This window comes from Mycteria americana, chromosome 6 (genome assembly GCF_035582795.1).
Source record: "Mycteria americana isolate JAX WOST 10 ecotype Jacksonville Zoo and Gardens chromosome 6, USCA_MyAme_1.0, whole genome shotgun sequence".
In the NCBI taxonomy this organism is placed as follows: Eukaryota; Metazoa; Chordata; class Aves; order Ciconiiformes; family Ciconiidae; genus Mycteria; species Mycteria americana.
Genome location: NC_134370.1, coordinates 31685613 through 31712317, shown reverse-complemented (window position 1 = coordinate 31712317; position 26705 = coordinate 31685613). Strand labels below are relative to the sequence as shown.

The 26705-nt window shown below is 44.8% G+C and overlaps 1 protein-coding gene across 3 annotated transcripts; it reads left to right on the top strand.

Moving 5' to 3' along the window:
* Positions 1-10857: 10857 nt before the first annotated feature.
* Positions 10858-24450, top strand: NCOA4 (nuclear receptor coactivator 4). Of its 3 annotated transcripts, none has more exons than XM_075505228.1 (10): positions 10858-10954; positions 17288-17441; positions 17895-18035; positions 18156-18244; positions 18741-18849; positions 19477-19548; positions 20218-20364; positions 20562-21572; positions 21951-22040; positions 22643-24450. In XM_075505228.1, the coding sequence occupies exons 2-10, from the start codon at positions 17301-17303 to the stop codon at positions 22646-22648; spliced, it is 1806 nt and encodes a 601-aa protein (XP_075361343.1). In that variant the 5' UTR covers positions 10858-10954; positions 17288-17300; the 3' UTR covers positions 22649-24450. The 3 variants fall into 3 exon arrangements, with proteins under 3 accessions (XP_075361343.1, XP_075361342.1, XP_075361341.1); XM_075505227.1 differs by lacking the exon at positions 10858-10954 and adding an exon at positions 14361-14680 and having other exon boundaries at positions 20221-20364; XM_075505226.1 differs by lacking the exon at positions 10858-10954 and adding an exon at positions 14361-14680.
* The last annotated feature ends 2255 nt before the right edge of the window (positions 24451-26705 follow it).

Below are 26705 nucleotides of genomic sequence, written 5' to 3'. Positions count from 1 at the left end.
CATAATCCATACTTTTAAGCTATTTGACATGTGGAATAATCTTGATCCTCCTTCCCACCCACCCCCCATCCCAAGCACCCCTCCAAAATAAAGCCCGCAGCTCTAGGAAGATGATAAAATAGAATCAGTATCAAACTGGTCAGAAAGAGATAGTTTGCAGAAAGGACTGGAACAATATGGCAAAGTCCCTTCAGTGCTTTGGCTGTTGTATACCGTAAAAGCTGGAACTACTCTTCATTTCATACAGCTCTGGTGTGAATTACCTACAGTTTATGCATTGGAACAGATTTGCTATTACAGTACTAAATACTGATTTTCATTCCCGGGTGAGAAAAATAAATGACAAGCAAAGGGAAAGGACACCAATGATATGCTAATCAAGAAAAACAGATGCTTACTCATTACAGGCATTGTGACTCTTTAGGATACTAATTGGAGTTGCTGTTGGTAACAAATCTAGTGTTTGTCTTTGAGGATTTCCTATGCTTTTGGAAAGGATTAAAATACAAGGCATATTAATAGAGATTTGGGGGGGGAGGGGGAGTGACCCACAACCCAAATAAAATACTCATCTGAATATTAACTACATGGATAAAATAAGTTGTACCATTTGTATGATGGATACCTCTTAAAAAAGGGAATTTGGATTCACTTTGCATTTGTTTGTTGTTTTGTTTTTTTTTTTAATTAAATACAGTCAGGTTGTATATTAAGTATTCTTCATATTAGTGCTCTCTTCAAGTGTTACTCTTGTAAATGTGAGAACTCTATCTCTGTTTTTTAATGTTTTCTAACTTAGGAAAATCCAAATCCATTACATTCTACTTTTAAATATAAATAAAGTAGAAGGAGAACTTACACTAGATTTATAACTGAGTGGGTCAATGCTGAACACAGATGCTTGCCAAGCTAGGGTGAAATCAAGGTGTATTATTTTCTTGAGACCATTTGAAAACCAGTTTGCATTGCCTCACGTTGCCTCTGTTCCCCAGCCTGAATGCTCAGGTACCATTTACAGCTGATCCAATCGGGGTTGCCTTTCGCACAAATCCTCAGCGAGGGCTGCACTGGCACACTGGGAGCTTAACCCTGTTGCCTGTGCTCCTTCTTTCCCTTGAAATATGGGAACAGCCACCTGGTAATGCAGTATTTTGGATATGTTATATCATCCCTAGATGCTAACTCATGTCTCTAGAAGGACTGAACTGTATATACTGCTTGATGGCTATAGGATTGATAATGGGCTGAGATGCTTAGGTCAGTGGTTCAGCACAGATTGAAGGGAACTGATACTGATATCAGTATACTGAAGAAGTAGCTCTGAAAAGGAGTTATAATAATTAATTTCACTCTGAATTGTTATCTTTCTCTAGTAACAAAGGAGATGTATCGCCATATTTACTGTTACCATTCCTAGAGGAGAGACCAAAACCTGTCAGACGTTTGCCACTGACTGACTTTATTAACATTGCACAGTTGTAATTTGAGATAATCTTTGGTTGTAGGGTTAAATACTGAAATAGAGGATATTGTCTCAATGTTTTGAATAAAAACCTTCCATAGTTAAGTCAATTCTTTCAAAAAAAACCCTAAAAAGTTGCTTAGTCAATGTAATATCAGTTAGTTTTAAAATCATTGTATTTATTTGTCTGGTCTTCTCCTGGAAAATGTTAATTTTTTCTGAGAAATGGCCTCCTAGAGTTGTGTTTGTGACAGGTTGCTTAATGCCCGGGGTCAGGTGGGAGGGCCACCTAGCCAAATTGGCTCCGGGCTCAGTAACACAGGTGCCCCCATAACAAATTCCCCAGTGATCCCTGTGGCCCCCAGCACCATGAGGAGACACCAGTGGGGATGGGGGTGTGTAGCTGAGGGGCTCTCCAAAGCTGGCAGCCCCGTGACAGGGGTGCTGTGAGCTCTTTCTTACCCCCAGTTCAGTCTGTGATGTTTGAAGACCACTTGCCTTTGGCCTCACGCTGCTGGAAGAGACCTTTAGTGGCTATAGCCTGGATCCTGAGCTGGTTCTGCTAAGGATGGTCACAGATCTCACCCTTTGTACACAGGTTTTGCTTTAGGAACCCTTGCTCTCGAATGAGCTTCTCTTCCTTTGAGATGTAGCTTAAGAAATTGCGTGTTGTACAGCTGAGCCAAAAGGCCCCACGGAGCAACACTGCTCCATGCCCATGGTCCTCTGAGGTGGGAGTGAGTGGGGAGGAAAATGCAATCAGCTGTTCTGTGCCCAACTGTAACCAAAGATGTTTCAGGGAAAAAAAGCATCTCCACTGTACAGGCAGGGGAAGGTATTTCTTCCTGATCACTTCTCTGCTTATAGACAGTAAGAAATAATGGCAAGCTGGACTAATTGCATTATTGGATAGACATTTAGTCTTTTAAATCCAAAGCAGTAATGACCTGTCTGAAGACGTGCTGAGGTAAGAGGCCTTCTGGAAGGATGTTACTGCCTGTTAAAGACAGAATAAGAAAAACCGTGTAGCTTTGCTTAGGAAAAGCAATGTGCAGTGAGGTTGGGATAAAGCAGAATCTTGGAGCAGAGACGAGACCCAGGAACCCCAGCTCCAAAGAGGGAGCGGGGCCAGGTGCCCTCCAGACACTGCTAGCCCCCGCTCTCAGGAGCTTTTCCAACTGTGAAATTGCAATGTTAATACTTCATTACCATCTGTTCCTTTCAGACATGTTGAGGTGATTAATTTGTCTTCTTAAGCCTCTTGAAAATGAAAGCAGTCTATCAGTGCTAAGTAATACTGTTAATTGGCAAGAGAGAAGGAGGCAGCATGTGGGTTTATGATTTGGAAATAAATAATTCTAATCAGCTCCTACAGTACCAGTTAAATAACTTGGTGGGACTTGCTGCATCAGTCACTTGTGTCTTTCCCTTTCAGGGGACTTTAGGACTCTAAGAGTGAAGCAAGTTTTGGTTTCTAAGGTTTATTTCTTTTCCCTCCATTCAGCACTATGGATCTGAAATGAAGAACACAACGTGCCTATTGAGCTTCTTTCCAAAGCCTTGTTGTTTACACAGGTCACAAGATCCAGCTGACCCTCTGCAAATAAGGAGAATCTAATGCCTGTGAGCCTGTGCATAGAGCCCTGGGCTGCTCACGTCTGCAAGTACTGCGTGCCTGCTGAGGGAGCGAGCCGTGGTGCTTTCTGCTGATGTTATAGTCTGGGGCATCCCGCCTCCCCGCCCTTCTACAAGGGGTAGCTCTACAGAGCCACATGGTTCATAAAGGGGAAGAGACTGGTAAGCTTTGTGGGGGACGTGTGGGTTAGTGAGAATTTTGTTCTTTTTTCTCGCTCAAAAAGAAACTTGCAACCAAAAATACTGCCCGCTATAAAAACGGATGTGCTCCTTTTTCACCTCTGCAAGCTGGAATGAGTGAATCCATTTTCTGTGGGGCAGCACCCCTGCCCCGGGCAAAACCAGTGCTGTGAAGTCGTTTCTTCCTCCGGGAGCTCCTTCACAAGACTAAGCACACAGTTGCTTGTGGCTTTTACTGCCAGTCTGCATCAGCGAAGGGAATGGTGCATATCCTTTGCCATGGTCACTTGGATGTCCAGCTTCCATCTTTCTCAGGCTGTAGAAGTGCTGGGTCTTGAGCTGACAGCCATCACATGTACAAGGGCCAATGTGTTCAGATAGCAGAGTACTAAGCTGTAGCTTGTAAGTCTTTAGAAGCATTAATCCAATCTAAAATGTGACCTAAGCAGATGTCATCTATCTTATTATCAGCCTGTCAATATACTACGGGCTACACCACTCAGATGACATGTGAAGGAAGCTTAGAAAACAAAGCAGGGAAATACAAGCAAGGAAATGACACTGCAGACTTCCATCCTGTTCAAGCCACTTCCTGCTCGCCTACGGGCAGAAAAGACGACTCCAGCAACAATGGTATTGCCGGTGGCTCAGCAGTGTAATGAAGGAGAGATTTTGTCCCCCATGGTGTTAAAGGTAGTGTAACACAACGAATCTGGGTCAAGCGCTTTCGTGAACTCCTGCTGGCCAGGATTACATCTCCTAGCCCCGCCTGGCGCTCAGCAGCTGGCACACAGCCTGGCAGTACAGACCCACTCTTTCTCCCCTGCGTTTTCTGGTCCCTGCTCACCTCCTACAACTTTTACTGTAAAGCAGAGATGGGGTCACATATCCCTGCGCAGTGAACACGCTTCTGTTTGTGCTTTCCAGTGCACAACTGCTGACAGGCAGCTCTTCGCAGTGCACAAAGCACACAGAACCATCCAGGCTTGGCTGCCGTGATCTGACCTGCACTGTACTGCCCTGACAGCAACGGCAGGACCTGGCTTTTCTGGTCCTTCCGCTGTCACAGACGCAACACCCTCAGTAATGACACATGCATAAAAAGTCAGTCCTTTCATCTCCTCTGATTGCTTTTTGCAATGGTTGGAGATAATTTGCTTACCCTGCCTCTGGTGCTGGCTGTAGTGCAAACTGCTTCACCCCAGATTGGGACTGAGCAGAAATTCCTGCACGTAGGTAAGTTTAATGATGTCTTGTGTTCACATTGTCTGGAAAACCCTATAAATGCCATTGCCTCAGAGAATCCAATTTTAGGAAAGCCCGCACATTAATTTGAATTCATGGTGTGATGGGTTATGTTGTAATTTCTTCCTTGTTTTCAGAGTGATCTGTGTTTGCTAAATGTTACGCTTTTTTCAGCATCAGCCTCACTCTAACAGTAGAATTAGGGGTTAATTTAGTGCCACGCTGCTGTAGCTGCTTTCTTAAAAAGGATCTTGGAAAAAGATGAGACAAGTGTTTCTGAGAAAGCAGAAGAGACCTGTTTTGATTGTGTGATGCCTGTTGTTCAACAACCCACTTAAATGAGAGCAGTCCCTAGAGCCATAACACAGCATAGTTGTCAGATAAAACGGCCCTTGTGCTTTAAGCCTGCGCCGAGAGTCCTTTCCTGCTCCAGTTTTGACTGGAATGGGGGGGGGGGTGTGTACATATGTATATGGGGAGAAAAAAAGTTCACAATGTTTAGTGACCAGAATCACACAGCTGTTTCACTACAGGCTGAATCCATGTTTGTGATAGAACAAGTTTTCTGAAGTAGGTTGAAGCTTTGTAAAAATGGTTTTAGGTTAGTTAAAATTGTTTGAAATGTGACGCTTTTTACATGCCTCCCTCCCTCCTAGTGCGAGCCCTTCGGTGCTGTGCCTGAGCACTGACGCCAAGACCTTGCCTGGAGCTGCAGAAAGTGGGGACGTGCACCTCCTCTGTTTTCGCCTCCCTGGAGGCCCTTCCCTCGTGTTCGAATACAAGTGTTTGTGATGGGGCCAGCACCCCACCTGGGTCACCACGTCTGCACCTTCCCTGCGCATTTTCTCCTCATTAGGTTCTTACTTAAGTTTTTTGTTATTTCTCTCATAGCAAAATGGAATATCTGGGTACTATATGCCTTTATACCAAATAAAGTACTTCTGTCTATTGGGGATATTAAATTTGGAGGCTCCTACCCTGTGCCAGACACCAGCTCTTTCCTGTATCATTTTCCCACCTTTCTAGAATCGCAGAAGCCAACTGTCTTTTGCCGAAGATGATTAATAATAACCTCACCTAGTTTAAGCTCATCTCCTCAACCCTGCCGTAACAAGCAGGAGGTAATGAACAACCTGGAGAAATACATTGTGCAGGATCAAGTGCTTTTTGTTTGTTTGTTTTCTAATTCGAATGCAAAGTGAGTCCCTGGGAATAAATAGTTTTTCAGAGATAATGTCTTGAAACCAGCTCAAACTTAGTTCCATGCCCAGTTGTTGAACACTAACTGCTCTCCATTAGCCTGCATCTGAGCTATCCTCCAAGCAGCCAAACACAAAGCGGCTGCCCTATCCCAAAAGCCAGTCACTTGCAGGCTGAGAGGCATGGGGGCTTTAAACCCCTAAACCCAGCTCTTCAGGAGACCATAGGTCTCTGAATTTTTTAGCAGTGAGCTCTACACTTGCATGGGAAACTTTTCCATTGATGTTCTGATTTCTTAAATTTACAGCATTTTTAACATCCCAAGTGTGCCAGGCAGTTATTCAAAATATGACTGTGTCATGCAGAACATGACTAAGGATTTATGTTTAATATTTATCTCCTTCCTCAATATTTCAAGTTGTAGGAGCCACCGAGTCTAGGATCAATGAACCACTGTTGGGATGTGACTTTGCTTATTGAATGTATTCCTCTGCGTATTGTAGACTGGCCAGCAAACTGTGGCAGAGGGTATTTTCGGCCAAACACTGCAGGGAGAGTTAGATCAGGCACTGAAGCAAAGCCACACTCCTGGCCTTGGCAAGTCTCATTACAGATATGCACAGCCTTTATAACAATTTTTCAGTGATAGAAATATCAATGTCTTGGAAGAGATTGCTGATGAAGTCAGTGACACACTTACTGACAAATAATACTTTATGTTGGCATGTTTTTGTGTAGCTATTGGGCCATTCCTGCTGTCATTGAAGATGTGGTCAAGCCTATTGTAATCCACAAAATATACATGGACATTCCTCTCGTTTATAAAGCCTGCGTGAGTTGCAGTACCTATCCGTCATAGCTGAACTGAGTGTGCTTTCCACTGGATAGGTGGGAAGACATTTAATTTCTGGCCATCAAAGAATCTCCTGTTTCTGCAAAAGGATATGTGTATATGAAGTGGATGCTGTTTGAGATGCATCTAACCAGCTGAAGCTTTGAAGGGTTTCAGGAGGGAAAAATGAGTAACAAAAAAAAAGCAGATTAAAATGGCCATACCCATGGTTGTTTTAGAGTATGTGTGGGACCCTTAGGAAAACCTACTTGCCTAGGCATCTATCACACAAAAGATGCTGTGTTGACAAACATCAGAATGTTTGGGTATGTGCTTACCAACATGTCTGTGCATAGGGTATGGAGTCCTAATACCTTCATTGCATACATGATGAAGTAGTACATTAATAAAGGTATTTCCCTCTACAATTGCTAGTAACCTGTATTGCAGAAAGGAAAGCATTTCTGTTATCACAAGTTAAATCTGTTCCTTTTCTCTGTTCCTCTACTCAGGGATGACACTTCTTCAGTTAACACTTCTGCTGTTATTTTTTGCATTGATAGGTTTGGACCATAACAAGTAAGAAGTTTGTTCACGTCTGTGGTGGGACCCTTATTCACAAGCACTGGCTTCTCACTGCAGCCCATTGCTTCCAGAATTAAGTTCTGCCTTTGGCTGGACTTCATGGAGAAGCTACAGAAAATTTTCCTGGGAACTTCACTAAATGAAAGATGCATGTGGAGTTAGGTGTATTCTGTACTTCTGTTTCATGTGAAGTGGGATAGACTATATGTGGGATAGAAGAAGAGATGGTAATTAAAAAAAGGTTGCAGAAATGAGAAATCCTTAAACTAGAGGAAGGAAAAAGGCCAAGCGTGGGGTGCAGGAGTTAAAGGTTATCAAAAGGTTATCAAAACATCTGGTTACAGTCTATATATGAAACTGTTTGTGTGGGAGTTCAAAAATACTTAGTTTTTCTCTGGCATTGAGGTAGCTTGACACAAAAAGCAAAGATTCAAGGCAAGTAAACACAGCACAGAGAGCTTTGAAAATCCCCTGCAGGGAAGTAAAGCCTTGGACTTAAGCACAACTGTCTGCTGCCCCGTTCGGCTCCTCAGGCAGGCTGGTGGCTATGAGGTCGGCTGCTGGCCACGGGCAGGACAAGCTATGGGGGAAGGCTGGGGACAGACCTGGCGTGCAGCTGTGGGACTGAGTGCCGGGTCAAGGCCTGCCTGGAAGGGGCCCAAGGACAGACATCAGAGAGGATATGCGGGAGGACGGGCCATGCACCCGGGCTGGCAGGGACAAAGAGAAAACAGCCTGATTCCAGCAGCAGAGCCTGAAGCAACTGGCGATTCCCCCAGGAGCTGCATGAATTTCCCTGACGCCTACAATGACGACTCTTCTATAATTTCATACTCCGCTTTGGGAGCGTTGCTGCCTCTGAGAGGAGCCACTGTCAGCTTGTTAGTCTGCCTTGGCATCTGGCTTCACCTCCAGCTGTGCCATGCATGCTGTGCTGCTGTCAGTGTGCTGCACTGCTTTATTTCCCTTTTAAAAGGCAGCGATGTGCTGCTTAACTGTCTGGTAGAGTTGCAGAACAAGGAAATTACATTATGGGACGTTAAACACAGAAGTTAACACAACTGATTCTCTTCAACTAAATTATTGCAATTATTGAAAGAGGAATGATCTAAACAGGAACCAGAAACATTCCTTAAGAACATGTGCATAAACCCCACAAAATTTGCTATAAAATCATTGCAGCAGAGAACGTTCCTCAAGTTCTTTGTGTTTTGGGTGGCACAGAGTAGTAAAGTCTGGCAGGCCAATACCTAAGAACTGCAGGAAAAGCTTCCACTTCTGTATCGAGGCTCCTGTTTTGGGGGGGTGTGGAGGGATGAATCCCACCCTGCCCTTTAGTCTCACACTGCAGCTGAGCAAGGAAGAAGTCTTTGAGTGTACAAAGAGGGTCATTAAGCACTTGCGCTGAATCAAGGCAAAGCGAAGTGCTGGCTTGTCCAGAAGGATGGGCTTTATGGTACAGGACTACATGCGTGATTCCCATTCGGCAAGAAGTAGCACTGAATTTTGGGTCCAGGAGCACATTATGCAGTGTCATACACTTCCCAAGGGAAAAGTCGTATACATTAATCCTCATTAACTATCTTTGATGTGTATGTAGATCCCTTTAACGCATACAAAATGCTTCTCTTCGTACTTTAGTTGGAGGTTTACTGTCAATACTGATACACAGTTTTAGCCAGCACTGAGGAACAACACAGTACATAAGCCTCCATCTTTGCTACTGTTTGAACATGAGATCATCTTGTTTATTGTTCCATAAAATCACATCTCTACCCAACCTTTTGCCCCTATTTTAGCAGACTACCAATTTGTCCTTTGCTTAGGCTAATGCCATTTTAAATTTCATTTTTTGATCCGCTGTGTTGGTTTGGGTAAAAAGGCACATCCGGTGTGGCTAAGGGTATGGCTAAAGGGTATGGCAGAGGGAGGAGCGGCATGTACTGCTATCAGTGGTAGGAGGAAAGAGCCCACTAAAAATATCCGTATGGTTCCTGAGATGGAAGATGTATCCGACTGGCATATCCTCCTGGAAAAGCATAACCTTAGCCACAATGAATCCACACAGAGAGTGCACCACGTGAAGCAAATCTACCAGCATGACTGGTTCCATGAAAACCACTCAAACCATCTAGATTATGATATTGCCTTGGTCAAGCCTATGGAAGACATAACAGCAAACCGCTTTGTCTGCTATGCCTGCCTGCCCAAGAGCGGCTGCTCTCTTTACCCGGGGCAGTCCTGCTGTGTAACTGGATGGGGGGACACAACAGGTATATGAGCACTGCAGGTTTTCCAGGTCAGATGGGGTCAGCATTATATAGCACAGCCTGTGTCTCCTACATGTTTAGATGAAGAAGCCAAATACCTGAAACGCAGGTTCCTAGGGTAACAGCACATCTGGGATTAGGTGGCCGACTTCTACTTTCTCTTATGTCAGTGCTGGATTACTTGTACTCTGGCTGCAGCCATGAGTCCTACTGACAAGTAAGATCCTGTTCACAAGAACAGCTCCGTGGTCTATGCCCAGAGGAGCTCCTGTGTGTAGGAAATGGTGACTCAGCTAGCACATGTATGCAGAGCTGCCCAGATACTTAAGTTTCCATTTGAAGTCCTTTCTCTCTCTTAAGGTATGTTTTAAGTACTGTGCAAACACCTATGAAAGGCAGCGCTTCACAGACACGAATTCTTGGAGGTGCTGGCTGGGTGGTCCTGGAAAGGCTGAGATCTCCTTGCCTTGAATAGCTAAAAGCATGGGCAGCAGCAGTGCAACCTGCTCTTGCTGCCCTCCAGAATAGTAACTGGATCCTCTTCCCAGCTGAAAACTGTGATAGCAGGTATTAAGAAACGTTCTGCTCTGCTTCACACCTGGGGAAAGACAAAAACAAACAAAAAAATGTACCGTGTGAAGCCAAGCCAAACAATGCACACCGGGAATTTTCCAGTGGGCGTGAAAAAGACCAAAACCGGTGTCTTACCGCATCCCCTGATGAGTTCTGTACTTCATCTTTCTCCTCTGCTTTGCTTTGTCACAGGTGGGGAGGGCAACCCGGCATTGCCCGAGGTTTTGAAGCAGGCCAGGCTCTTGGTGGTGGACCTCAACACGTGCTGCCTGCAGACCTTCTGGGGCAGCGTGGTTCGGCGGTCCGTGATCCGTGCAGGGCTGAGGGAGCCGAGCAGCTCCCCGCCGCCTGCCAGGTACCCCGTCTGCCCAGCAGCTCTCCCACCACGACAGGGAAAATGGGAGAGGGGAGGACGGGGGGGTGCCAGAGATCATGAGCTGCAAGGCCTTGTCCTGGGGGAGAGGCCCTGGCGGGGCGAGGGCCGCTGACGCCCGTCTCCGGCTGGGCGGCTCGGGCGGGCCGCGGCGGCGCTGGGAAGCCCGCGGCGTGGCCGGCTTCGGGCCGGGCGGGCGGCAGGCCAGCGTCTTCACCGGCACCGCCGCCTTCCTGCTCTAGCTGGAGCCGACGCGCCGCCACGGCGGGGACCCGGACGGAGGCGCCGAGGCCACGACAACGGCCGCCGCGCTGCTGCCAGCAGGGCTTTGCTGTGGTGGGTCTGTGGAACAGCCTCCCCCCCGCTTCTCTCTCCCGCTCTGCTTTCGTGCTGCCGCGCTCACCGCCCTCCGAGCCCGCGCGGTGCGCCTGCAGCCGCCCCCCCCCGCCGCCATGCCGGCGCCAACGGCCACCCGGCCCCGCAGCCGCTCCGCCGCGCCGCCAGGGGGCGGGCGGGGCGGCGCTCTCGCGAGAGCGGCCGTTGGTCGCCGGGCAGCTGCGGCGGCGCTGTGCTGAGGGAGAGCGGCCCGCCGGACGCCGGTAAGCGCGGCCTCACCGCGGGCCGCCGGGCGCTGCGGTCGCCGTGGGGGCCGGCGGTGCGGGGGGTGACAGGGCCGGGGTCCCCCGCGGGCCGGGCTGGCGGCGGTTGCGCGCAGGGGACACAAACACGCGCGTTACCTTGCCGCGGGGGCGGGGGGAAGGTGGTGTGTCGTTAATTTCTGTGAGGGTATTCTCTCTGCAGTGCCGGCGTCGCCGCCTGCTTCAGGCTGATTTAAGAGAAATGCGCATCCTTGCTATTTAGAAGGTGCTGGCTGCAGCCCCGCGTGTCGTGGCGCTGCGAGGCCGGGTTTCCCCCAAGGGAGGGCGGGCGGGCGGGCGCGCAAAGCTGGCGGAGCGCTGCTGGGCCCGGCGTGCCGGGTAATGCCGGGCAGAACCGCTGTTCGGTGGGAGGTGAGGTGTCCTGCGGTCGGGGCATCCCTCTTTGGATGCGACCCAGGAGTAATCAGCTGAAAGTCGCTCAGGCGGCCCGGCTTGGGTCGGGCGTGACCGGGCAGGTCAGTCGGGAAATTATAATTCTGTGGTGGAGAGCTAACATTGATCGAATACGAAGGTATAGCGTTTTTTTTTTTTACTGATCTCGCTCTCTTTTTATGCCCGTGGGAAGTTAAGCTGCTAGCAGTCCTAAAGTCATCTCACTCCTTAATTGAAAAATCAGAATCTCTTATCAACAGCTGCGCTTTTCAAAGGTTACATAAGCAGTAACAATCCGGGTTAGAAACGATCAGGAGTTGCCGTGCACCGTGTTTACTGAAAGTTTGGAAAACATCTGTTGTTAGGTAAGGGGTAAGCGGTTTGAGCCAGAGCTTTCAGGGATTTTGTTAGTCATTCTTTCAGCGTTAAATTCGGTATTTCTGGTGGGGATTAAAGGGAAAAGCTGACAGAGGAACAAAATTGTCTTCCGCTGGGCTTTTAAGTAAGGTATGCAGTCTCGGGAGGGGAAAAAAGCTGACAGTCGTGTAAAAAATGCCGTTCAACTCTGCAAGTGCATAACGTTGTATTGGTGGATATACAAAGAGCATGGCAATGCTATCTTTGGGGCCATATGCTTCAAGCAGAGCAAGGGATTTGTCAGTTGTTTTCCAAAGGATTTTAAATGTAGAAGTCTGAAAGATGGTTGTGTTGTAATATAAAATCTGTGTTAAGATAGCAGCGTGTCTTTTCCACTCTGGGATATCTACTTTGGTATTGTATGTAATTATGGCATAGTGATTTCAGGCCTTCATATTCACGTATTTTGTGATTTTGCTTACATGCCTGCTATGCTGTACTTAAAAAAGTATATTAATGATCGATGGAATAACAGGAGGATCAGACTTCTTGTCTCAGCTGTGCTGGTGATTTGTGACTCTTCGGAACCCAGCTCATGTGAAGACACTCGGTACATGTGCTTTGTGCACTGGCCAGGCTCTTCCAGGGCTAAGATAGACTGAAAAGGCAGTTGCATGTATTCAGGTTTGTAGCACAGATCCAATACGGTGCAGGTAGGTAAAACCTACTTGAATTTTAGAGAACGTATTACCAGAAACTTTTTAAATCATTATTCCTTCAGGTGTTAATTTAACTTTCTTTCTTACTCAGAACTGTTGAAGGTCATTTTTTTCTGCATGTGGCTTGTGACTTACAAAATACAGTGGTACACACTTGTTTTGGAGTAAAATAATCCTCCCTGCTCCCAGCAGAGGCTCCACACAGATATTGGCTCATGATGTTGATGCTGTACTGTATAAAATGCTTGTTATATTTGGATGTAAATGGAAATTTCTGAGATTCAGCTCGTGTACTTACAGTACTTCACTCCCTGACCACAACTCCCAGGTACCTAATTTGGGATAGTTATTTAAGAGGGGCTACTGTTTTTTGGTGGGGTAAAATGCAAATGAAGAGGGATTTCAGTTCAAACAAGCCAGCTGGTTTAAAACCACATGAAGTCAGGTCGGAGAGCCCTTTGGAACAGCCTCGTCCTGCCAACTGAAAGAAATCGTTCCACGTTTATAAATAGAGTCTGTTCGATGTGAGGTTTTGTTCCCTTCAGAAGCTTTTCTCCGGCAAAGGCTCGGCACGGCCATCTTTTTGAGGTTATCCAACACCCGTTTGAAATGGAAAACGGTGATCTTCCCAAGCAGCAGCGGGGATGGTTGTGCTGAAAGTGAAAAGCTGGTAGAACCGGTTTTCTGCTGGCCTGTTAGCAGACTGCGTAGGCGGGGAAGGGTTGTCCCCTCCTCCTCTGCTCCCCAGCCACACGATATTTAATTAAAATCTAAAAAAAAAAAAAAAAAATTTTGTCCAGCAGTTTCTGATCTACAAATAAAAGCAAAAGACAAATATGGGAGGTAACACCTCGAGGTGGAGGCAGGCAGCATCTGTGAAGGCTGGAGATTGTGCAGAGCAATAGAAGTCGTACTGTGACCAGAAGTTTTGGCTGCAGGGCTTTTGCAATGACAACCCTCCAGTGAGGCTTTTGGGCATTAATAGAAACAGCCAAAAATCTGTCTGTAAAGACTGGTAGTTATTTTGCAATTAGGAACAGTAATATTATCTTCCTGCCTCGTTTGGGCAGTTCTTTTGGTTTCATAGCTGTAACATTTTTACTGGTTACATGCAGACACGTACATGTGCTTTCCTCGTCTGGGTGTGAAATTGTGGAAGCAAGAGTAGAGGTGATAAAAACTGTGTGTGTAAGTGTCATTTCAGCCCCTCCAGGAGTTAAGCGCATCTGAGCGGTTTATTATGAGAAGAATTTGTGGGACTTCACAAGTGCAGTGCTGGACTGGGGAGCCTCTCGGTGCTGGGGTTTGCTTGTGGCCGGGGACGGAAGGTTTAATTCGGCTGCTGTGTAGGCTTGCAGCCCCTTTAGCCCTTGTTGCTGTAGAAGATACACGAGCTGAACGCCTGAGCGTGTGCTTTGTTGCATTTATTACATGAAACTTAAGGTTTCATGGGTGTGCTTTGTTGCATTTATTACATGAAACAGGCTCGTCGCCACACTTGTGAAATTGCAAGAAATGGTGGTTTTGTTGCAAAACTTTCTGGTTTTGCGGTTTAAACTGCCAGCGGGATGCTAGGCGGTGTTTGGTATTGTAGACGAGAGGACGGGGGAGGGGAGCGGAGCGCGGCTGGGGCTCCGCCGCCGCCCCCGCGCCGGGCGGGGGTGACATGGGTGTGCCTCGGCCCGGTCCGCGCCCCGCAAAGCCGCGTGTGGTCCGGGTCGGCGCGGTCGGCGCCCGCGACCGGGCTCGCTCTGCAACGCGGGGCCCCGCCAGGCGCCCCCGGCCCGGCCCTCCCGGGCCCCCGGGGCGGTTCCGGCGCCTCCCCCGGCCGCTGCCGACGTGCGGCCGCGTCCGGGCCCTGTGGCCGCGGGGCGGGGCGCGGGCTGGCCGCCCCGATAAGGCGCGGGGCGCGGGCGGGCCGGCAGGGCTGCGGGGGCGCGCCTTCCCCCTCCCGCTGCGCTGCGGGGAGCCGGGGCGGGCGGCCCCTGCGCACACCGCCTGCGGCTGCCCACCCGCTCTTCCCCCCGTCACGGTCTGGGTCGGATCGCGTCCGCATCAGCGAGCAAGTATTTGGAGCGGAATTTGCAGCGGGGCCGAAAACAGTTGCATGTGACTACTGAAAGGCATTTTGGAGTCCGTGCTTCTGCAGAATGGAAGGTAGAAAATGGAAACAGTTTTATAAACAGGACGCTGCTGAATTGTTTCCTTCGCTCGGAAAGTAAGTGCAAATTCAGCTGGGGGGAGGCGGGGGGTGCATCCCGTGACGCCGTGTACCACGGTGGGATACCTCCGTGTGGTTGGAAACAGTTGATGACGTGGAAATTGCCCAAAGCGGTGACTCTGTATTGCAACCATGTATCCTGTTGCAGAAGTAATTGTATTTTGTTACTGTTGAGCCTAAGTGTACGGTCTCGGGTCTTCCAGAACATGGGACCTGAAAATGTCTTAAACTCCTAATGCAGTTTGGTGATAATTGGGAAGCAAGGAAACAGGTAGTTACCCCCACTTGTTTTTGTTAGAGGTTTGCGGAAATTGAAAAGAAGGATGGACTGACTCTCATCCTCCACTGTAATGTCAGTTTTATTGGCGAATTTTTGACAAAGCACAAGGACAGCCATTTTACAAAAGCTGGCTGGCTGGCAGAAAGCAGCATTCATTCTCTCTGTATGCATTTTGGAGAGAGACTCTTGCAATCAAATGAAAAACCATAAAAGCAACAAACACAAGTATTTTCAGAGATCATTAGAGGATCATGTGTAAGTTTCTTAAATTTGACTGTGCCACTAGGAAGTTGCTAATGCAAAGTGGGGAAAAAGTAGCATTTCTTCAGGCACTGAGCCCAGTTCCCTAGTGGCATAAATTCAGAAAACACATCAATGGCAATGCAGCATAATTTGGACTTGGTGTTTGTACATACACAGCTTAACATAATTTTCACAAAAATCTTTTAAGTACATTATCTACTGTGTGAGCAAACATGGCAATTACAGTTAGCCTTTCAGACTTTGACTAGGTTGTTATGTAAGGGTATGATGAATGAAATAATAAAGAACAATATGAAGTTTTTTGTTTACTTTTGAGTATATGACAGCTTTTAATATCTCTTAACGTCCTTGTTTTCTTGGCTGGGTGTATCTCTGCCTTTGCATTAATGCTTTTAGATTATGTCTGAGAGCTAGGGCTCCCACTTAAGTTTCCCTGTAGGTTATACATGACAGAGTTGACAAGCAAGATAAAATCTAAGGGGTGTTGTGAAGAGAAAGCTTACCTTTTATTGAACATCACTAGCAAGGTGAAGATCATGAAACCTTACAGAATTGAACCTGTGAATGAATTAGAGTATGCCAATACAAGGACAAAACTGGCGTTCATAGCACAGAATGGAGAATGATGTATTTTTGGACTTCTGCACCCTGTCTAATTTGGTGTAGAATCAACATAAGCTTAAAAAATAAATTCAAGTTCACTTCTCTTGTAGTTGTGCTCTGCAATTCCTAGAAGATGAGATGTTATGGCGAGGATGGGATTGAGTTGCGTGTAGGAGCTTGGTGTGGCTTCTGTGCCTGCTCTGTGTCTCATGGCTGGGGGCGCCTGGGAGACGGGGGAAGCCTGTGGTGTGGAGGGAACCAAGGGAGATGTAGCCGTTGCCTCACAGCAAACCTTGCTTTTTCTGTCAGCTTCCATTTGCGAACTACTCCTAGCCCTCTGCTCTCTGAACTATGCAACTTGTATGTATCTGGTGGGTCTTGGCTGTAGAAGGATTTTTGGGTTGCAGTTTATATGGTCATGGGACTTGGAAATTGCAGACTAAATAGCTGCTCAGTAACACAAGCTCTGTGGTCGTCTTGTCATATTCAAAATACTCTTTTCAGTTCCCTCCAGAGGAGTGGTAAAATCTATGAAATATTTAGATTGGCACACGTGTACATTTTAATTAATTCTGCTGGGAATTTCCATAGCTGTCATTGCTGAAGACTTGTTTTAAATAGAATGTTTACTACAAATCTTTAGTTAGTGTTTTAGGAATCCCATGAAACTAACAGGAGAATTGAAACTCTTCGGTAAGAAAATACCCACCGTCTAGAAAAAATGCTTATATTGATGCTTCCCATTTTTACTAAAAATCCATATTTAGCTTTTTTCCCTTACTTGCAGAATCCTCACTAGTGCAACTTCTGTGGAAATTTTGTATCTGAGCCCCTTTTACTTGAGGATATGCTGAAGCTGAGTAAGTTACTGCAGCTGTGACCATGACAAAAATAATGGGCAGCTGCTATAAGTTTCTGCCTTTGCAGCTTAGTAAAGAGTGATCTGTGTATCAACACTTGGTTTTTCAGTTGATCAAACTGTATTAGAATTTTCTCATTTATGGGAGCCAATTCATTTGCCTGCAGCTGAAAAAAGGGTAACTGAAACAGTTCCTGTCCCTTGCTGAGCCATTCTCCCCCAGCTCTGGCAGAGCTGCTGAACCTTGCCTGAATCAGCCCTCGGCTGCTGGAGTTTGCTCTGGCTAGGCATAAAAGCCAGAGGAAGGTGAATGTCAGGGGGGGATTGCCTAAGCTCCTGCGGTTGAAGCTGTTGTCAAATATCTGTTGGTTTTCCTGTGATTGTGCAAATTTCGTGGGCTGAGGCGTTGGAGAGACCATTGTTGCTCCTGGAGAAAGCTGTATCTGTGTTTAGAAAACTTGCATGGGTGTAGGGTCTTACGGGTTTTTTTGTTCACCTTTATAGTGAAGCAGAGCAGATGGTTCTTCCTATGATGCCCTTCCTCTTCCATTAAACAGGAATAGAAACTATTAAGTAATTTTTTTTCATTGTGTTTTAGGAACACTTCAAGAATGAGTCCACCACAAGACAGAAGTAGAAATTCCTGCAGCAGTGAGCCTCTGGCAAAGTGCCTTCAAGCAAAGAAGGACTTGGAAACAGCTATATCTGGAATTGTCAAAGCTGAACAACAGATTAAAGAGAACTGGCGAGAGGTAATTTTACATTCTTTTTAAAAAATGTTTTAATAACTAACATGACTTTAATGACAGTTTTTGTTATTCCAGAGTACTTTATTGTGATGGTGGTCTGAAATTTTCCTAGAGACTTGCAGGCATCTTGCTATGTAATTTGGTCATGCTCTTGATAAAGGTATTGCTGTATTACTAGCTTAGGCATGCAGAATTTACTAAAGCTGTTAGCTGAAACATCAGAATAGAGAGATATTGCAAATAACATTGTTCTTTGATACTTCTTTGAAGGTAGCCTTGGAACTTTTACTAACTTGAGTCATGTGGTGCTGTGGGTGACTGTGGTTAGTTTTTGAGAAATAAATTGCTCCAAAAATACCACTTATCTGTGACAAATACTATTTCCTAATCAGCGCAGCGTATGTTTGTTCATACTCTTTGACAGATGTTCTAGAAATGGTACATGTTACCTTACAGGTAAAAGCCAAGATTCACAGCCACATAAGCCGCCACCTGGAATGCTTGCGCAGTCGTGAAGTTTGGCTGTTTGAGCAGGTAGATCTCATTCAGCAGCTGAAAGAGGAGGCCTTGCAGCAGCAGGCGCAGCAGCTCTATTGGGTAAGATTTGGTTGTAAATTGTTGCACTGGCATTTTTAAGTAAACTTTGTCCTTGCAAGTATTTTCTCGATTTTAATCTTAGAAGCCAAAACAATAACATGTGTTTTGTCTTCCTTGCAGTATTTGGGACAATTCAATTGCCTTATTCATCAGCTGGAACGCTCCTATAGTAACGAACTAGCAAACCAGATTTCAGTTTGCCTGGAGAGGTAAGTATATTTTATGATGCAAGTTAACACAATTGGTATTTATTTTGACTTATGAATTTAATCTGATTTTTTTGTCCTAGTAGAACTAATAATAGATCTAACTCACTGTTTCCACATTTGTAACGGTTCCTAGAAATAAGATCTTTAAAGCAGTCTGAGATATGATTCCTCTCATCTTTTTTATCTTAGATTGAAAAAACAGGACTATAATAAGCAGTGGAGGTACTCATTTGTGCAGATTATTTCAAATACTAGTTGTTGATGGCAACTGAAGTAAGAAGGAGAAACTTGTGTTTTGCTGGCTATTTGTTCTGTTTGTAGTTTGTGGATAGGCATCTCTTTGTGCAAGTATTAAAAGTCTTTCTGTTACCTAATTAGTGCCAAGTCACTTTGGAAGCTTTTTTATGAAATAACGGATTGATTCCCAAAACATGACAGATGAAGAAGATTGTAATTTTTTTTTTTTCTTTCTGTAACTATCATCTTACTCTTTCAGACTGGAAAGTCTTACTCTTAAACCAGAGGAGTCTTCCATCCTGAATTTTGAGGCTGACACATCTTACCTTCGCCAGGCTATTACCTCATTTGGTTCAATTAAAACAATGGTAAGCACCAAGACTTTAATGGGTTGGAATATTTGAAAAAAAAAAACCAAATGAACAAACAACTTTTTTTGAGGAAGTAGTGCGATATATTCCAAGTGATACTTCTACTTTTAGTTATAGTTTTAATGGATCTTGTGTACAAGTCATACAGTTTTAGCTGTATAATATATACACAGTGGTTTATTAAGTATTGCATGTAGTTCTGATTTTGACTGAGCTTAGATGTAGTTACGTACATGTTATTTTAATATATTTTGGCAGAGACTGAGAGAATGATGATTATATTCTTACTCTATTCCGGCAACTGAAAATGAATGTTACAGTTTTCTTTAGATATTAATAGTTATACATTGTACATGGCTTTCTGTGATATAAATATTTTTAGATTCTTATATAAGCAGCGTATCTCCTGTATTACTGGAGATAATTCTCTTAAAGGAAGTGAACTGAAGGTAGTATTTTTATAGTAAATCTCTCTCCATTCTGTTTTTAAATGTTGAAAAAGTTGTTGGGCACAAAGAACTGACCAGTTGTAACTGGGCTTTACTTCTGCTTTATTGTAGAATTCATCCTAGAAACCGGACAAAATTGGGATTTAAATTAACTTTTACTTTTCTTTCCTTACAGCAAACCTCAGAGAGAGAGAATACTTCTCCCTGGTTCCCAGGGCAGAATTGTGCCCTAATGAACTGTGAGCAGGTAAGATTAAGAGTTGTATCTGTGAACGTTTAATTGTATTAAAGGGAAAAGGAGAACTTAAGCACGATATGTTAGCTTGCTTGAGTAATGACCTCTGTTTAAGATGTTTGAGTAGCCAGTAACAGTCGCTGTGGTGAACATTAGTGATCTAGCTGCTCCAGGAACAGACATGGAAGAACATCATACAAAAGTGAATGTGGAGTGTGACTGTCAGTCAGAATTTTTTAATTGGATATTCCTTGATGTTGTAAAGTCTGTTGTCTTGGAACTATCCGATTCCTTTTAATGCAGAAATTAATGGGAAATCTTATTTTGGGCTCTGCACAGAAACAGCATCAGTGAAGGAAGGTAGCAAATTAGTAATGGGAATTGTGGTCAGAAGGAGGGTTATGGCTGGGTTACACGTATCAGAACTGTGCGTTGTAGAAGTTGTCTCTTCCCTTTCATGTCATTTGCTCTCTGAAGAATCTGGGATCACAAAACAATCTGTCACTGCAGTGGCTTAAAGTCATACAGGCGATTGAAGATTTACTTTTTTCTTAATTAGAAGGGAATGGTTTTTCTTTTGGTTCAGAAATACTGATGCATGTTGAATACCTGTTTTTTATGTTCACCATAGGTTTACCTCAGCAATTAGGCTTTCTCATAACCAAGAACATTCTTTCTCAGCAGAAAACATTGTGTGGGACAGTGAGTGCCTCGCTTGCTGACTGGTTACTTGGAAGCAGACCTGTGGGTGTTTGCCAGCCTCCATATGTTCCCAGCACCAATCTTGAAGAATGGGTTACACAAAAATGTGCGTCAGAGCCCAGCCAGGTAAGCCTTTTATGCACTAACCTAGTTTTTAATAAAGAGGAAAACACGGTATCCGATTGCAGGCAGAATATGGTGGGAATTAAAGCTTCTGTAATTCTCTTCACTCTGTCCAGCTAGTACCAAGCTGTAACTGTGAAAACAGTTACTGAACATTGTCTTTTAGTGTTAATAGATGCATTTCAATGTGTCTTTACTAGGATTTAAATTCTTCCAAAGTCTGTTATTTTGAGCAAGCCTGGGGAAATCTGAAAGACTTGGAAAACTGGGTCCTGCAGAATCAACAGCGTGATGTTGCTGGGAAGACAGACTCCCCTAGCCGCAAGGACTCCACCTCTACTTTCAACTCGTCCTTTTCCACTATTGAAAAGGTGGAGGAATTGGAATCCCTTGGACAAGAAGAGATGGACCTTTCTGACTGGCTGCTCACTCCTGACCCAGAAAATGGAAGTGGTGCCTCAGATGAGAAATGGAAGTATGAATTTAAACCTTTTAGGGAAGAATTTAATTTGGATGATTGGCTTCTCAGAGCTGAAGCGTGTACCAGTTGTCGTGGCAGCCAGATCAAAAGTGTGGAAATTGAGAACCTGGGAAATCTGAAGTGCCTGAATGAGCATCTTGACGGAAAAAAATCGCCCACTACATCTGCTGTAAATGCTTGGCTTCTTCAGCATCCCCAAGCCCCATTTAAGGTGGAAGATGTGTGCAAAGCTAATGAGCTGTGTGCCAGCTTTTCAGAGTGTGTGTGTGATGAAAACTGTGGAAAAGAGGCTCAGTGTAAATGGCTTCTGAAGAAAGACGGGAAGGATAAAAATGGAGTTCCAGTCATCCAGAAAGATGTACCAAACCCTGAGCATGAGAAGACAAAGTCTGCTGCCAATACCTGGCTTAACCCCGCACAGCAGCTCACAGGGGAACCTGTTAGTGCAGAGAAAGCAGATTATTCAGCAGAGATCGCAGAACCCTTGAAAGTATTGCTCGAAAGGCCTCTGACAAGCTGGCTAGCCAAGTCTGAGCACAAAGCAGAAAGTGCAGAAGAAAAGGCGAGTAGGGAAAAAGCAGATAATAGTTTCAAGAGTCCTTTCCTAGACCTCTTGGCTCCATTCCACCTCCCCTTGAATGTAAACAGTTGGGTGTTGACTTCAAACAACCTTGAAAATGCTAACCCGCCTCCAGCAGAAGATAAATGGCTTCTACGCAAGAAAGCACAAGTGAGCATGTTCATAAGTTTTTGTTACTGCTGTGTCTTAAGCCAATGTGCCAGATGTATTGTTTTCCTGAATTTAATGCCTGCTTTCTCTTCCAAATTCATAGCTCTTCTGGATAATACTGACTGGCAATTTTTAGGTTTTTAGGCTCTTTTAATGTTTTCAGTGATTATTACTTAGTTACTTAAGTAGATGAGGCCAGCATTTAACACAAAACAAGTTAATTTTGAAGTATAGCTAGTCTTCTTAAATGAAGAAAGCATTCATCTCCAAGACTCAGAAGTCAGGTTTGTTTTCTTTGTCAACACTTGACAGAATTTGAAGATGCATCAGAATGTATTTATGTTTGGAGATCAGTAATTAAGGTGACTTCTCTTTCAGGACTTTGGCCTTCCTACAGTTTGTGACCTTTTTGCCTGTATGAAACTCAATGGAGATAAAGAAAAATGGCTGTATCGGACTCCTTTACAGGTAGGACGCACAGAATGTATTAGAACAGCTGAGCCTAGACATAACTTGGGGGTACAGAATACAGACCATGGCAGCTAACTGACATCTTCAAAGTTCTCTATATGTAATGTTTAACAGCATTGTGATTTTTCTCCCCATATACCTTTTTAACAGCTTGGACCATTCTATTTTTTCATTATTCCCCCTCTTTTGATCACAAGCCAGGGAGGGAATTACTTATGTTCTTGAGTAAATCACTCTTCAACTGATTGACACTTGGTAAAATCTTGGTTACTTCTGTTGTAACTCGAATGTGCAATTAACGTCTAAATTTCCAGACAGCTTCTTTCTTATCTCGGTACTGTATTTACAGCTGACATCATGTTTCTCCTCTCTGCCAAGATAGCTCTTTTATAATAGTTTTTGAAATTCACGAAAAAAATCCTTCTTAGCAGGCGTACTTCAAACCCTAAAAGGCAAGATACTCAGTTCTAGGAAGTATTTGAGTATGGTTTGGTTTTGGGGTGTGTCCCCCCCCCCTGAGGTTGTCTTATACATGTTTTTTTCCAAAAGTGTTGCTTTCTGTTTATCAAAGAGAATAACCGAATTTTAAATTTGTTTAGATGTGAAGAACTGGAAGCATTGAAATCATCCCCTTCCTGCTGATCAATCGCACATCACGCTGAGTGACTGCAGCCAGCTGAATTTCTTGTGTTTGTGTTTGGCCGTCTGCTTTTCCTTCTAAAATTATAACAAAAAGAAAGATTACTCATATAACAGAGTTACGGTGCAGAAGATGCCTTTTTGTTATGATTAATTTTGAAATGTAAACCCACTGAGCATAAGCAATCTGATACTATAGAGGTGTTAGTAAATTTGTATCTGTTAGGGGACTACATGAATCTTCTTTTAATGGGTTGTCACTTGAAGTATGTTGGAGTCAGTGCAAAGATAAAGCAAAATCTCTCTGGTGCTGTGAAATGTCCACCTTTGGCAGTGACTTCAGAAGTGTTGCCGTTCCTTTCAGCTGCTACAACTTTGTCATGAGTTGGGTTCCAGCTTACTGGATTGCAAGATAACTTAGGCTGTATTTGGAAGCAATTTTTTTTACCGAGCAGTTGGTAACTTTAAAGGTTTCATTTGCATCTTGTATTGGTATGTCTTCCAGCTGAGTATGTGTAGTCCAGATTTTGAAAAAGACATGAATTTATGGGACCTGACACGTGACAGGAGAATTGGTAACTTAGTTTTGAATGAAAACTTTTCTTGCAAATTTTTGAGCCATTCAGAGAACAGCATAGGGTGTTAATTTTCATGCATCAGTAGATCAGATCCTACTGTGTCCCCAGCATTTAATAACTATTTTAATTTCGTGGAGAAAGCTGTAAGATGACATGTGTACATTTCTGCTAGTTTTAGATAATTAATAATGAACTTTTATTGACTAAACCACTGGAAAGCAGGCATCTTAGCCACGTAATATTTAAATGTAATATTTGAGGAATTTGATGCCTTCTCATCAGATTGATATCATGCTGTTTAATTGGGGAACACTAACTTAGCAAACTGTGTGGCTCCTGCTGATCCATTTTAAAGATATTTAAGCTGTGGATTTCCATGTTGTTATGCACATGAAAGTGGGGTCGAGTAACTCTGATCCCTATAGCTGTGGACATAGTATGAGCAATACCTCTTTAGGTATTTAGCATTTTGAGCCCATAGGAAGGAGTGCGGAGATGTTAGCTGGAAGTGTGGATCAGATGCCTGTCAGCTTGCATGAAAAACTGTGAAGTTACGTAGTTTCTGGTGCAGCTTCTACTCACTTAACAAATTGCTCTTAATGACTATAAAAATAGCCCCCCTTCTCCCCATACCTGCAGCCTGCCTGGGAATAAAAGTGATTCAGTTCTTCACAACACTGGAAAAGACATTATTAGCAAGATCCAACCTTAGTGTCACTTTGCAGTGTGAACACATTCCTGTCTGATAGAACCTGTGCATTCGGTTAAAAATCAGTTTTTAGTCTGAGAGGGGGACACTGCACATCTGAAACCAGACCCCAAAAGGGCTTAACATCAGTGGACCACTTGAGTACTTTCATAGTTGGGGCTTTCTGCAGGAAGCAGAAAGATGTTTTTGAAGTTCACTTTCCCCTCTGAAGATGTCCTTGCATGGGAAGACTGCACTGTGACTAACTCCAATATTAGCCTAATCCAATGAGCAGTTGAACTTAATGAAGCTGATTGACGTGCAGCCCACCTCTTATTAATTCCTTGTAGTCGTCATTGTGTGCTACTTTGTCAGTTCATTATGAGCCTTTAAAACTTGGGGGTATGTATTCCTTTACTTACTCAACTGACTTGTTATCACTAATTGATATTTATGTAAAACAGTGATTAGTCTTTTCCATTAAAAAATAATTGCAACCAAAGGTGTGGTATGTCTCCTTTGCAAGATGGTTAACACCAAATGCTGCGGCAGGTTGCCTAGCTAACTTCTGTTTGGATGCCGCTCCACCTGTGCTTCCGTCCCCGTACTGGACTCACGCTGCACAGAGCCCCGCTGCCACAGCCAGGAAACCCTGGCACCAGGGACGCACCTAATGGGTAACTCCTGTCAATTACTGCACTGAAACATAGGCCCCTGGACACACGGCGGGTATGTCTAAATCACTCAGCCTTTTCTCAGCTGCTCTAAGAAATACAGATTTAGACAAAATGATGTTTGTTTCTTCACTCTTGAATACTTAAGGAGGATTTATGGATTTTAGTGGCCTTCAGTCCTCTTCTCCCATGGCTGTAGAACATCTCTGGTCTGGCTGTGCAATTGGAATGCAGTTCCTCTCTGGCTCTTCTGGTCTCCTGGTTTGCGAACCTCAGCCTCCCTGCATGCTTTGTTCCTCCTTTGAGGATTTTCCGTTCCTTTGAACTGGTAGAAGTGCCTTAATCCAGGTAGCATTATGGATGTACAGGTACCCTTAATGTAGCTTTAAGGGAACATTCTCATGAGGCAGCATGCAGCTGGGCCTGGCAGCCTTTCAACCTTGGTACCTTGACTTTCCCGTGTGGGTGTGCATACACACTGTTTTTATAAATGGACTAGAGGTTCTTTTTTAGAAGCAGCCACGTGCAAAACTCCTGAACGTGTCCCCTGAGTATAGCTTTCAAAGACAGGGAGAAAAATACTTCAGGTCTTCCAAAGACAAGGAAGATAGAGTAGCTGGAGCAGAGAATGCTATTCCTGGCTTCTCTGCATAACATTTGGAGACCTTCTTTCGAGCAATCTGAGATTACAGGATTGTACTGAGGAATGGGGTCCTCTCCAAAATGCTTAGCTTAACTCTACTTCTCTCCTCCCTGTGGAGCTGGAGCAGTTACCTCCCACTTCTCCCTCAGCTGAGTTTCTGTAACAAATGAGTTTCTGTGCAAAATAACCAAAATGCCTTGTGGTCACATAATGTATGTATTGGTGAAAGTACGGAGCTTTATGGCTAATTTCAGGTGGGAGAAGCCAAGAGCGTGCCTGGTGAAGGCCTGTTACGGCCCTGCCCTTGAGAGCTGCTGCGGGCAGCAAGGGAAGGTGCCTCAGGCTTCAGCCAGTGGAGGAGAGGGGAAAGGCCGGCGCTTGACAGGCAGTTACTCGTGGCAGCAGTGCAGGCTGCAGTACAGACGAGGTAAGTCAAGAAAGCAACCTGCTCTTTCCTCTATTAGACACACGTGGAGCCCGGGGAAACCCTTTACAAAGGTGTGAGTCAACACTACTGCAGAGCTGTGCAAGCAGAGGAGCCCGTGGCTGGGAGCAGCAGCAGAGGTGTTCTTCCCTGGCAAGTGCCTACCTGGAGCAGGGCTGCTTGCAGGGCTCCTGGGGCACCAGACCCCTCGGACTCAAACCTGCTGCGGTGCAAAGCCTGGCAGTGGCACTTGCAGGACAGGGAGAGAGGGCAGCTGGCGGGGGGGGGAAGAGACATCCAAGGGGAACAAGACCAGTATTAATGATGGTGTGAAAGTACCAAAAAAAGCTGTAGTACCCTTTGGTGTCCCTGCAGTGCCTGGCATTCAACAGCACAGGCCAATACTCACGGAGTACACAAAGCTCCACTTAAAACATACCAATTTCCTAACTATCTAGAATTTATTATGCACAGGGTAACCTGCTGTTAAAGCATAAAAAATTATATTTCCCCCCCTCCTTTTTCAGTCCCAGATTAGATCAGAGGAAACAAGCTATGAACACTAGATCATTTTTCTGCCCTAGCATACATTTCCCTCCTGTTTTCAGAAGCAGCTTCCACTGCATTGAGGAAGCTGGAGATTCCTACCACGTGACTAGCAATTTTTCAACAAAGAAGTTCCCCCAACTGTAAGAGAAGTCACCTGCTGGCAGGGAATGGTGAAATTGCCTTTCTCCATTCCAAAGACTACACAAAAGCAGCTTTACATGACTCAAAAAGCTTTCATTATGCCTCTTATCTCAGACTCCCTCACTTGCTGCCACAGCATGGAAAGCTGTCTCAGATCTATGAGCAAAACTCAATGCCATGACTGGCACTGCAAGAGGATAAAACACTGCTCTTCAAGATGGCCATGGTCTCCCGTGCTCACATTTACATAATACTGCATGGGAGGACGGTAAGTGGCTTGCCAAATCCTGTTTGCAACTTGATTTTACTTCCTTTTATTTCCGCTG